The sequence below is a fragment of the Thamnophis sirtalis genome, unplaced genomic scaffold (assembly GCF_051295495.1).
Source record: "Thamnophis sirtalis isolate CommonGarterSnake01/CBP01778 unplaced genomic scaffold, rThaSir2_p1.2 scaffold_6, whole genome shotgun sequence".
NCBI lineage: Eukaryota > Metazoa > Chordata > Lepidosauria > Squamata > Natricidae > Thamnophis > Thamnophis sirtalis.
The window spans coordinates 8,618,264-8,631,462 of record NW_028261386.1 but is presented as its reverse complement, the minus strand read 5'-3'; the positions used below and the strand labels follow the sequence as shown (position 1 = coordinate 8,631,462).

General features: G+C 44.5%; 1 protein-coding gene across 2 annotated transcripts in view; it reads right to left on the bottom strand.

Moving 5' to 3' along the window:
• Positions 1 to 13,199, bottom strand: part of RAP1GAP2 (RAP1 GTPase activating protein 2) — a 110,177-nt gene that overhangs the window by 35,178 nt on the left and 61,800 nt on the right. For both annotated transcript variants that reach the window (XM_087717187.1, XM_087717188.1), the window contains exons 13-15: positions 10,225 to 10,296; positions 7,449 to 7,535; positions 2,937 to 3,071 (exon numbers count right to left, since the gene is read on the bottom strand). In XM_087717187.1, the coding sequence (XP_087573313.1) occupies positions 2,937 to 3,071; positions 7,449 to 7,535; positions 10,225 to 10,296 (294 nt within the window). The remainder of the gene's footprint in view (positions 1 to 2,936; positions 3,072 to 7,448; positions 7,536 to 10,224; positions 10,297 to 13,199) is intronic.

The window sequence follows — 13,199 nt, the reverse complement described above, 5'->3', positions numbered from 1 at the left end:
TCCAACTGACCCTGCACTTACCTGGTATCCAAAACAGGACGCCTAGAGACTCCAGGGAGTGGAGGGGTGGGTGGGGCCAGCCAGTGCTTGCAACTACCGGTTCAGCAAGCCAGATGTAAAATTAGCATCCGGTTTCCCCGAACCAGCCCGAACTAGCTCAATCCCTTGGTTGACCCCCTCTTCTTTGTGGCAACCCCTGAGTTATTGGAACACTGCTATCATGTCTGCTATCATGTCAAGAGCCAAGGTGGCGCAGTGGTTAAATGCAGCACTGCAGGCTACTGCTAGATCAGCAGGTCAGCGGTTCAAATCTCACCGGCTCAGGGTTGACTCAGCCTTCCATCCTTCCGAGGTGGGTAAAATGAGGACCCAGATTGTTGGGGGCAATATGCTGACTCTTTGTAAACCGCTTAGAGAGGCCTGAAAGGCCTATGAAGCGGTATATAAGTCTACTGCTATTGCTATTGCTATGTCTCCCTAGTCCTTCTTTTCATTAAACTAGACATCCCCAGTTCCTGCAACCGTTCTTCATATGTTTTAGCCTCCAGTCCCTAATCATATTTGTTGCTCTTCTCTGCACTCTTTCCAGAGTCTCCACATCTTTTCCTCATTTTGGCGATGTAAGGATCAAAATAGTTCAAATGCTTCTAAGCAAAAGGCACCCCCGGCCATCTTCTTGGAAACCAAATCCATTTTAAAAAATGACAAACCAAACCCTCTGAAAAAAATCTAATGGGAAAAAAAAGGCTACCCTCCCGTTTGATCAAATGGAAAAGGATTTTGATCTTTTTTTTTAAATCCCCCCGACTGTGACAGTGTTAAGAAAGCAAAAAAGAACATCTGTGATTTCTTGTTGCATTTTGGAGGCAGCAACTCCAATCTCTTTTCCTTTTTTTCCTCCCCATTTCCTTTCTCCACTTACTCAGGCAACACACTGAGAAGTAAATAAGCTATTAAGCAGACCAACAAGGCTGTCCAAAGGTACAAGGGCAGCTGCACCATTTTTCTGGCTGTTGTTTTCCGCATCAGCCCTGGGATCTCCTGCAATGCCAGAAGAGTGAAAAAAGAAGAAGTCCAATTCCATTTAACATCAGAAGCAAGGCGGAAAAAAATACTAAGCCTTTGGACCTTAGCTTATGCTTCTGACAAGCAGCAGAGGTGGGCTACTGCCAGTACGGCCATACCGGTAGTGGCCAGGAGCAGCTGAGAGCATATCAGTACCAGAGGTGGGTTCCTACCAGTTCGCACCTATTCGGTAGAACCGGTTCATCAAATCTACCGAACCGGTTAGAAGAGGTTCCACCAGTGGACCCGGAAAGCAGGCCACACCTACAGAAGAGATTCCAAAATGTTTTGAAACCCACCACTGGTCCTTGGATATGATTATTCTACACTATCATGCTCATATTTATAAAACTCAGTGCCTCTGTGAAAGGTAAGGATGACGACTGTGTTTGTGGTGCAATCAGAACATTGCATGTGTTGAAGTTGTTTTAACGCAAACCAAAGATGCCTTTTAAAAAACAAGTTTGCATCATATTCTTATGCATGCCAGTGCTGTGTGTGAGGTAATTTAAGGTGGTTCTGACAAGTGTCGTCGGCAGCTTTATATCCGGTCACATGGGCAGCAAGCCACTCCCATCCGGTCACATGGGTGGCAAGCCACTCCCACAAAGGAGGCCACACCCACAGAGTAGGTTCGAACAATTTTTGAAACCCACCACTGATCAGTACGGTGGCTCATTTGGTCCACCCACCCGCCCGCGCTCTATAGCTGCCTTTACGGCAAATGGCAAAGTGCGCATGCGCGCACAAGCGTGCGGTGCCTGTGTGAGCCGCAATAAGCATCTGATTGTCGCAGGGGTGCTGGATTGCGCATGTGAGCACAGCGCACATCAGGTGCATGCTCAGCGCATGTCCGGCACGTGCACGAACAGACCGCGATCAGCATACCAGTAGCGACGGTAAGAGCAACCCACCACTGACAAGCAGCATTGGGTGATGGGCAATGACTGGTGGAAGGATGCAATGTATTGAAAGAGGCTATCCCAAAGGAGCCCTTTCAAGAGGCAACTGGGCTTTCTTTGTTCTTCCTTGAGCAGGTTTTGCTTCTCATCCAAGAAGCTTCTCCAGTTCTGATTAGGTGGGGGGAATGGAAGGATTTATACCCCTTGCAGACACCTGGTCATTTGCATTCTTTTAGGGAGTCACCAAGGCCACTTGTCAGTTTTTCTGTGTCACCTGAGCAGTGCAAATGGGTGCAGAGCCTTCTAGGAACTGCTGAAAGGGTGTTGTAGGTTGCTGATGTTGTATCTCTCCCCCTCTGTTGAGAGAGGGGAAGGGATATGATACTACCTATCTCCGGTTTGCAACACAGTCCTCTCAGCAATTCCAAGAAGGCTCCACACCCATTTGCACTAGTCAGCTGACCCTGAGGACAGAGATAAACCTCCAAGTGCTTCAGTGACCCTCTAAAACAGTGTTTCTCAACCTTGGCAACTTGAAGATGTCCAGACTTCAACTCCCAGAATTCCCCAGCCAGCGAATGCATTCGCTGGCTGGGGAATTCTGGGAGTTGAAGTCCGGACATCTTCAAGTTGCTAAGGTTGAGAAACACTGCTCTAAAAGGATGCAAATGATCAACTGTCTGCAAGGAATATAAATCCTTCCCTTCCCCACCATCCAGTCAGAGCTGAAGAAGCTTCTTGGATGAGAAGCGAGGCATCTTCAAAGAAAAGCCAGAAAGTCCAGTTGAGTCTTGAAAAAAGCACTTTCAGGACAACCATGACCTGGATGACTGAGACATTGAAAGAAGCTAGCAGTCAAAATGTCACTGGTAATTTAATTGGGGGCATTTTGCAGTCAAAACTATGCCTCCACTTCTCTACATTACAAAAAGTCAAGAGCTTTTCTTTTTCCTTTGTTTTTTCTATTACCTTAAACGATTCCAAGAATCCGCCATGCCCACCATTCTCCAGCTTGTCTTCCTCGGATCCTAGGCCCAGCATCAGCTGCGTGTGGATGTGGAGTTCATCGTGTAAGTTGTCCAACAAGGCAGCCCGTGTCCGGTCCTAGGAACAACATTTATGGGGTATGAAAATGGCCTTGCAGCTCTGATGTAGGCTAAAAAGGGGCTGGGTCACTTTTTTTCTCAGCCTTGGTAACTTGAAGGTGTGTGGACTTCAACTTCCAGAATTCCCGTGCTGGCTGGGGAATTCTGGGAGTTGAAGTCCACACACCTTCCAGTTAACGAGGTTGAGGAACACTAATCTGTGGAATCACTATTTATGGTGTTTTATGATGTTTTGCCCAAATCCAGCATTTACTTCCACTTTTCGGCACAAACTGCCCCAAAGCGAACAATTGGTTCACTTAACGACCACAGTGTTTCATTAATGATTTTTAAAATGTCATAAAATCGGGTCACTTATATAGGTGACCCATTTTTCAACCGTCATGACATACAACCATAATGGGCAGGGCTCCATTATGGTCATAAGTCGAGGACTAACCTGTAGTGATGGGTTGGGTGCCTGGCTTTCCTTATTTTTATTTCATTTTGTTCTTTTTCCCCTTATTGATTTTATTGTTTGCCTTTTTCACACCAACATCCCCCACCCAGAGTTGTGTGTGCTACTATGGGTGGCTTTATACATCTTTTAAATAAATAAAAATAGTATGTGTACGATGTTGCAACACATGTCCCAAAGGTGCAAAGGGAAGGGAGGGAGGGAGGGATGAGTTCAGGGAAGGAGGGGTGAAGGAAGGAAGGGAGAGAGGGAAGGAGGGAGGAGAGAGCAGAAGAAAGGGAAAAAGGGAGGAAGGAAGGAAGGAAGGAAGGAGGTGGAAGGAGAGAAGGAGGAGCAAGAGAGGAATCGTTTGACCCCTTCAAATTCTTAATAACTTCCTTCTCTCATCCAAACAAAACTTCAGGAGACCCTATACCCGTGATGGCGAACCTATGGCATGCGTGCCACAGGTGGCACGCGGAGGCATTTATTAGGGCATGCGAGGCGTTGCCCTGTCAGCCAGCTGATTTTGGCCTTCTTTTAAGGCTGTTTTTTGCCCTCCGGAGGCTTCCTTGAAAACCGGAAGTCACCGTTCCTGAACTTCCGGGTTGCCTGTAGGGCCATGTTTTGCCCTCCGGTGGATTCAGGGAAGCTCCTAAAGCCTCTGGAGAGCCTCGGGGGGGGGGGCGAGGGAGGGTGTTTTCGCCCTCCCCAGGCTCCTAGAAAGCCTCTGGAGCTTGGGGAGGGTGAAAGAAGTGAGCCAAAAGCAGGGGGAAGCGCTGGTCGCGCGCGCATGCACACTGGTGTCACACATATAGCATTTTGGGTGCGGGCATGCCCACCCACGACCCCACCTTGCGCTCCCCCCACTTTTGGCACGCAATCCAAAAAAAGGTAGCTATCCCTTCCCTATACCATTCCAGACAAATGATTGTCTCCTCTTGAAAACTTCCAATGATGGAACATCCACAACTTCCAGAGATAAGCCGTTCCACTGATTAATTGGATCATCATATGTCTGAAATGAAGTGCCTGAGCAGGGGGTTGGACTAGAAGACCTCCAAGGTCCCTTCCAACTCTGTTATTCTATTCTATTCCTGACCAGTTTCCTACATAGAACAAAGAATAATAGGGTGGGAAGGGACCTTGGAGGTCTTCTATTCCAACCCTTTGCTCAGGTGCGAAGCTTATACTATAAGGATGCAATATGCTTTTTGTCCTCTGCCTCCTTTTGACTCCCTTTGTAATGAAGCTGCTCTTTCTTTCCTTTTCTTTCAGTTTTTGACGTGGTCACAGCTTCTGTCGGATGTCTGGTTCACCTGGGAGATTTGAGCGGTAATAGAGATCAGCTCTCGCAAATTAAAAAAAATTTTTAAAAAAGGAAGCGCATGCATGCCCGAGGAAGCTGAATATTCGCAAATGCGGCTCCGCTTTAATTGGCTTTAAGATAAATTTCCCTTCAAGTTGAGCTCAACCCCAGATGACTTCATAGAGATGGCCATATTGTTTTCTCAGCAGGAAGCCTGTAATTAATAGAGCTGTGAGCTCTGATCTATTGATTAAACAAGATTTAATCCGCCCAAAGACTTCTGCGTGAGTCAGCAGGAGATGCTTTTGATCACAGAAAGCCATTTCAACGGGGGGGGAGCTGGGAAGGCAATCCCTCCTGTTGTGCTACAGCAGGGGAAGGGGCTACAGTTGCCCACCCTTGCGTTGTAGTGTTCGTTTCACAGCGGTGTGCCTCAGATTGCCAGAATTCCTGGATCAAACAATTCCAATGACATGCGGCAAACTTCGCACAAACAACTTTTCAGGGGTTGAAGGCGTTTCTTATTACAAACAATTGCATGGTATAACAGTACAGTCTAGGCCGGTGACGGCAAACCTGTTCGGCACTGAATGGTCACACGGAAACGTCACGCACGCATGCACGCACACGCTCATGGAGGGGGGGGCTGCACTCCGAAAAAGCCAAACCTCTGGGTTCGGGCGTGTATGCACCCTCCTGACAATCAACTGGCCGGTGTGCATGTGCACACCGGTTTTCGACACTGCTGCGCGCACAAAGAATAGCTGATTGTCGTCCACACATGCGGGCCAGAAACCTGGAAGACAAACTGGCAAGGTCACGCGTGCTGGGTGACATTGCTTCACATGACTCTTTGGGCAACTGTGCCATAAGTTCGCCATCACGGGTCTAGTTGTTGGGTAGCACTGTGGAGCCCCCAGGGTGGGTCCATGCTCAGCCATGGAAATTCTCTGATCTTGGGCTAGTCACGATCTCTTAGCCCAACATACATTAGGATGGGGGACAGGAGAAGGGACTAATAGATACACTGAAATGAGTTGCTGGAGGAAAAACAGATCTAAATCTAAGAAACAAATTGAAGTTTTGTTTGAGTGAGAGAGGGAAGTTATTGAGAATATGAAGTAGTCAAATGATTACTGGGACATAGCTTTAATGTAAAAAGTTTTAAAAGTCTGTTTGGAATCTCTACAAACATTTCATTCTAGAGATGCTCCAATGTCGTCAAACATAGACAATAAGATGACTGCCTCATACGCCTTGAGATAATTCTGAACTCTGAATTAAATCTTCTTACTACAATGAGAAACTCTTTTGTTGATAATAGATTGCTGTTCACTTCACTCTCCTTCCACCCTCATTCCTTTCTTTCCCCCTCTTTCCTTTTCTTCCTCCCTCTCTTCCCTTTCTTTCTTTCTTTCTTTCTTTCCTTCCTTCCTTCCTTCCTTCCTTCCTTCTTCCTTCCTTCCTTCCTTCCTTCCTTCCTTCCTTCCTTCCTTCCTTCCTTCCCTGCCTGCCTGCCTGCATTTTTTCTTTGCAGGAATGACTGCCCTCAGCAGCCCTTCCTGAAAGAACTTGAGACCACAAGAAGTTGCACAAATGCATGGGCATCCCACAAACTGACACTCTCTCGTGCCAAGGCTACACAACAGAGGCTTTTGGCTATTCTAAGCCAGGGGTCTCCTAAAATGCCTTTCCATAAAGATTAACGGAGCAATCTGTTTCTGGGTCATTCAGCGTTGTACGGTTCAGTCTAAGATTATTTCATCAGACATCTAATATATACATACGGTGTTTCCCCGAAAATAATAATAGTCTTATTTTAGCGCTTGGCCTTATTTCGGGGATCAAAAGATAATAAGACCAGAGAGGTCTTATTATTTTTGAGGTGCAAGAAGCGACGAGCGTGGTCATGGCTGCTGCTGTGTTGCACGTCGCTAGGCCTGCCTCTCTTCGTGTGGTGGCCATTAGCGTGACCGAAGGGGCGCGGTGGCTAGGGTTGTGGGAGCAGCCATTGGATAAGAGTGTGTGGGGTTCATGGGGCATGTTCCCCCTCCCTTTCTTCCCCTCCGGCCTGACCTCCTTACCTCGTTTTGTTTGTGTGGCAAGCAACCAAAGGAAATGGCAGGTATCGGCTGCGGCTGCGTTTAAATATTTTTGGGGAGGGCTTATTTAGTGCATGCGCTCAAAAGCCCAATTGGGCTTATTATCCGGGGAGGTCTTATTTTCAGGGGAACAGGGTACATATTCACAAACACCTTTTAATCTATTTTTCAATACATGTTTTAAAGGTATTGGAAATACATCTCTACACTTCTTTTGTCCAAATTCCATACGTATATACACTTGCATTTTTTTCCTAACCTGGAACTCTGTTGCAAAATACAGAGAGATGCAAAAATTGAAGCACAAGATTTTTCATCAATACCATGATGCAGGAATTGTGAAATTACTTCACGAAGCTGCAGAATTCATAATAAGGCAATGTTACAAGCCTCTCTTGTCCTGGTATTTGGCTTCAAAGGGTCCCTTTAAAACGTGACTGCTAGTCTCCGATATCCCAAAGCAAAATGGATTTGGGCTGAGCAGGTTGTCCTATTTACCTGCTCAGGGGAAACCTCATTTTTCCTTACCTCGAGCTTGGCAAACTTGTCTGATTTGCAGCAGGCATTTTCTGCGTTGATCAGCTTTGTGAGAAGAAACTCCCGGAATTCTGCATTCTAAAATATGAAAAAAGCAGGTTAGCTCTCTAATGACCCAGTTCATTGGTTGCGACGTCAGGGAATCATCAACACATCTTCCAAAACTCCAAGATGATTGTCCAATGAACTTGAGCCATAAATGTATTCCAAAGCATCTCCCCTACATCAAGTAGATGTAAAAAAAAAAAGATGTGGAGACTCTAGAAAGAGTGCAGAGAAGAGCAACCAGGATGATTTGGGGACTGGATGCTAAAACAGCTGCCAAAAAAGCCAACACAGTTCTAGGCTGCATAAACAGAGGGATAGAATCAAGATCACGTGAAGTGAACCACTTTATAAGGCCTTGGTAAGGCCACACTTGGAATACTGCATTCAGTTTTGGTCACCACGATGTAGAAAAGATGTGGAGACTCTAGAAAGAGTGCAGAGAAGAGCAACAAAGATGATGAGGGGACTGGAGGCTAAAACATATGAAGAACGGTTGCAGGAACTGGGGATGTCTAGTTTAATGAAAAGAAGGACCAGGGGAGACATGATAGCAGTCTTCTAAATGTCTCAGGGGCTGCCACCACAAAGAGGAGGGAGTCAAACTATTCTCCAAAGCACCTGAGGGTAGAACAAGAAGCAATGGGTGGAAACTAATCAAGGAGAGAAGCAACCTAGAACTAAGGAAGAATCCTGACAGTTAGAACAATTAATCAGTGGAAGAACTTGCTTCCAGAAGTTGTGAATGCTCCAACACTGGAAGTTTTTAAGAAGAGATTGGACAACCATTTGTCTAGAATGGTATGGGGTCTCCTGCCCAAGCAAGGGGGCTGGATTAGAAGACCTCCAAGGTCCCTTCTAACTGTTTTAATCTATTATATTCTATCACTGACCATTTCCTACATAGAACATAGAATAATACAGTTGGAAGGGACCCTGGAGGTCTTCTAATCCAGCTCCCTTGCTCAGGCAGGAGAACTCATACTATTCTAGACAAATGGATGTCCAATCTCCTCTTGAAAACTTCCAGTGTTGGAGCAGCCACAACTTCCAGTGGTAAGCTGTTCCACTGATTAATTTTTCTGACAGGAGATTTCTCCTTAGTTCTAGCTTAGATCTCTCTTTAATTATCTTTCCACTTGTGACTTCTTTTCATATCCTCAGGTACTTCGGAGAATAGGTTGGCCCCCTCTTCCCTGTGGCAGTCCTTCAAATACTGAAAGATTGCTTTCATGTTACCTGTGGTTCTTCTCTTCGTTAGATGTACTTTTGATGAGATATACCTAGTTCCCTCAGTCGTTCTTCGTATGGTTTAGCTTCCAAATCCCTTATCAACTTTGTTACTCTTCTCAGCACCCTTTCTATGTTCTTAATTATCTTTTTTGTGCTATGATGACCAGAATCAGATGCAGTAGGCCAAGTATTTCCTCACTCGTGCAGCATAGAGCAGAACTATCACCTCACGTGATCTTGAAACTATCCCTCTGTTGATGCAACAGGAATATTGAGTCTCTGGCTGACAGAGTATTTGGTTTTTGTTTTTTGTTTTTTATTTTTTAAACCAACAAAATTTTAAAATAAAAGGCACCAACACTTCAGACCTGCCTACTCTGGTGACATCATTGCCTAACCAGTCACATGTCATGCCTGCAAGCTATATTTTCTTTTGGACTTCAGGCCTGCCACACTTTCTACTGTCTATTTTCTATTGTGGGAAATTGGGAAGGGGGGAATTATACAGAGTTGGGTGAGATGTAGCCGTAATAATATTCTTCTTCGAAAGACAAGGTCATCTTTGTCTCTGCACCTGGCTGGGCTTAGATGTGTGGAAGCTGCCAGCATGGCTGTGGAAGATTGGATCATGTGGTGGACTTGTGGCTGTGGGGACAAGATCCTGAACTTTCAACTGGGTGGGGAAAACCTGGAAGCTTTCAGATTTGGGTTTGTCCAGATGTGCCAACATGGCTTTCTTAATAAATTGGAACTTTGAGGAATCATTTGCCTCGAACTCTGATTTAATTTTGGATGCTATATGGAACCCTGACATCACACTTCATGTAATCTTAGGAACTTAATAATAATGCAAAGTAATGGACAATGATGATGATGATATCCCCTGAAAATAAAAGACTAATAAAATAGTGGTTTGTAATCCACAACAATGGAGTCCTATGACAAGCTAAAACAAAAATCAATGCTCTCAGTTTGATTTAGTGCAATACAGAAATCCAGTCTACGTCATGAAATTGGTGTCATTTTAGGCCCCTTTTTTGGAGGTGTGGAGAGAGATGGTTCTCTACAGACTGATATGGTGGCAAAGCCTTAGTAATTAATTGAAAAGTAGAAATGCTGTTATATTGGCAAAACTTCCAAAAATAGCAATAGCAATGACACTTAGACTTAAATACCGCTTCACAGTGCTTTACAGCCCTCTCTAAGCAGTTTACAGAATCAGCACATTGCTCTCAACAATTTGGGTCTTCATTTTACCAACCTTGGAAGGATAGAAGGCTGAGTCAACCTTGATCCTGGTGAGACCTGAATTGCCAAATTGCCAGCAGCCAGTGATGAGCAGAAGTAGCCTCAGTACTGCATTCTAAACACCACTGTGGCTCTTAGATTTAAATCAATCTATTAAATTCAATCCCCTCCCCCAGATCTCCCAAATTATTTCCCCTAAGAACCAAACAAACCTTGTTTTAAGGTTAGGGTTGGGTCTTACTTTTTGAAATACAGGTGGGCTTGGCAGTGAAGGACCAAAAGACGGGACATCTTCTCGTGCTGTGACAGCTACCTATCCAAAACAAGGAAACAGAAAAAGCATTTGAGTGTATGAGATAGGCACAAAGGCTACTTGTAAAAGAACCCAATGTAAATAGAGTAATTGTACAAAGGTCTCTCTGATTAAATTTCTGTTTTTCTCACTCTTGGCCAGCCATATAATTCTTAGAAGTCCTGAGGGTCTTTTCTAGCTGCTTTGAAGAAGATAAGATTATCTATGAATATGGAGATCCTGCCCTAATGAGGACATCCAAGATCTAAGAAAACCTTTCTCAAGTCTTCAAACTACAAATGTGAAATAGAAATATAGCTATGAACCCTAGAATTTCTCAATGCTGATGTTCCTCCAGGCCGATAACTAATGAAAGTGTTACAGATTGTAGGTATCAGGTTGGAGAAAAACCATAAGAGTCTTCACCTTTTAAGGCTAACAAATGTTATTATGAGGCATAAGTTTTGTGAACTGTAGCTCACAGGGTGGGGTGGGGTGGGGGTTGTTATTTATTTTTAAAACTTACAAAGCTGTCTATCACACAAACTAATCAACTCTTGTTAAGGTTAAGCAGATAAAGGTTCAAGGTGGACAGATTGCAAGTCCTTCGTCCATTAACAACTGATATGTTTGTTCAGGCCTTCTGAAATAGCCTAGGACATATTGATGTATATTCAGCTGTCTCACGCTCAACTGTGCTGGCATACTCCTTTTGACACAGAATTATGACTTGTGATCTGTGAGTGTCCTGGGAGGTTAAATGCTCTCCAATTACTTTCTGATATCAAACCGGACCATTAATTATTTTGCACAAAGCCTGGCTTGTTTACAGAATCCAGAGAGCCATTGCTATCACATTAGAAGAAAGGTATGTGAAGGTGACTCTAAATTTGTGTGTGAAATTGTTGGGGCCTGTGATGGTGCTGTTGGTGTAAATGTGGCAGTAAAACAGAGATCTGGGGTCCTTACTATCAGTTTGTTGCAGAAAAATCAAATCCAGAAAGCACACACACCACAGGTGAGTTCCTACTGGTTTGGACTGGTTCGGCCAAATAGGTAGCAACTCGGCTGGCCACGCCCTCAAACCAGTTCTATCGGTGGCGCCATAGGCACCACCATCTTGTTTTTTTGCTTCTACGCATGCGCAGAAGCATTTTTTTACTACTGCACATGCGCGCTTAGCGCCCATCAAGCACGCACACATGTAGCACGTCCCTGAATGAACAGGCAGTTACAGAAGCCGGAACCCACCCCTGACACACACATAACTGATTCAGCTGGATTCATTAACTTCTTTACACACATAATAACAGATGAATAAATGTTACAATACCAATAGTAGATTATTTCAACGTGGTAGAAGTTACAAGCAGAACACAAGCAGAAAACAACAGTTTCATATCAGAGTTCAGAGCAGACAGAGAGCTTACGTTTCTGTTTCAATTCTCTGCACATACACAAAAGGTTGCAGGCTAAACCACGCCCTGGCCCCTAGTTGTTTCACCTCCCATTGGCTGACTTAGTTGCTATGCTATTCATTGGCTGACCTTGTTATCATGTCTCTCCCACTCATGAATATTCTAACACATTAAATGTCCTAGTCGCCATGTTAATATCATTGTTCTGTTGTTTCTTGGCTTGTGGGAATCTGTTTCCCTTGGGTGGTTGTCTGGTTGCAACTTTAGGTCTACTATCAAAGGCCTCCCTGAGTTGTGTGCTGATTGTGGAAATTTTAGCCTCTCAAACTCCAGTCTAGCCAAATGGATGTCATCCACTCAACACACTAAAACACACACACACACCATCAAGCTTAATATTAACCAAGCTGTTGTGTGAATGCTTCAGCCAGAGGTTTTCCTAACCCAGAGTTTCCTAATCTTGGCAAATTTAGGATAGGTGGACAGCAAGGCTGGCTGAAGAACTCTGGGAATTGAAATCCACCCATCTTAAATTTGCCAAAGCTGAGAAATAGCACCATAACCCATTGAGTTAACATAGTATTTTGTGTGAAAGGAAGCTATTGACTATAATATTGCAGCAAAGAAAATTTGGGACTACCCTGTCTTCCATTATAGTATCAAAGGCCAAAACAACCCCAGAACCAAGCAATCAAATCCGTCAAGGTAGTAAGGAAAAAATTGGAAGCAGGTGGATAGTAGAAAAGATGATTCTAAATGAAATGAAATTCAATTAACTGCATTTTGGAAAGGGCTGCCTTGGCAAGCAGCAGAATCTAGCCAGCCTTAACTGATTTAAACAAAATAGGCAGATCAAACCTGATTACCACTTGGATAGGAGACTACTACAAACTCTCCAGAAGTTATGGGTTAGACTGAGAAATTGGAAATTATTCCAGAATGGGGCAACAAGGGCTAATCACTGCCATAATCATTGCCAACAATGTAACCCAGATGTAAGTCACTAGGATTCTGGAGACACTGATCCAGCTTAACTGATGTTGAATTCCTTCCAAGGAGAACCTCTGGTTGGTGAAGTCATTGAACACCAGTGAGTTCTGCACTTCTGGGCAGATGGCAAGATTTCTGGCAAGATGTCTGGATCCATATGGCGGGCATTACCCTCAACATCCCCTCCCTGCCTCCCTCCCAAAGGCAAAGAACATATAATGGTTTGAGGAGTAATACAAAAAACTAATATGAATAATAACATAATAAAGGTAAAGGTTCCGCTCACACATATGTACTAGTCATTCCTGACTCTAGGGGGCAGTACTCATCTCTGTTTCAAAGCCGAAGAGCTAGCACTGCCCGAAAGACGTCTCCGTGGTCATGTGGCTAGCATGACTAAATGCCGAAGGTGCAGGGAACACTGTTACCTTCCCACCAAAGGGCATTCCTATTTTTCTACTTGCATTTTTAATGTGCTTTCAAACTGCTAGGTTGGCAGAAGCTGGGACAAGTAAT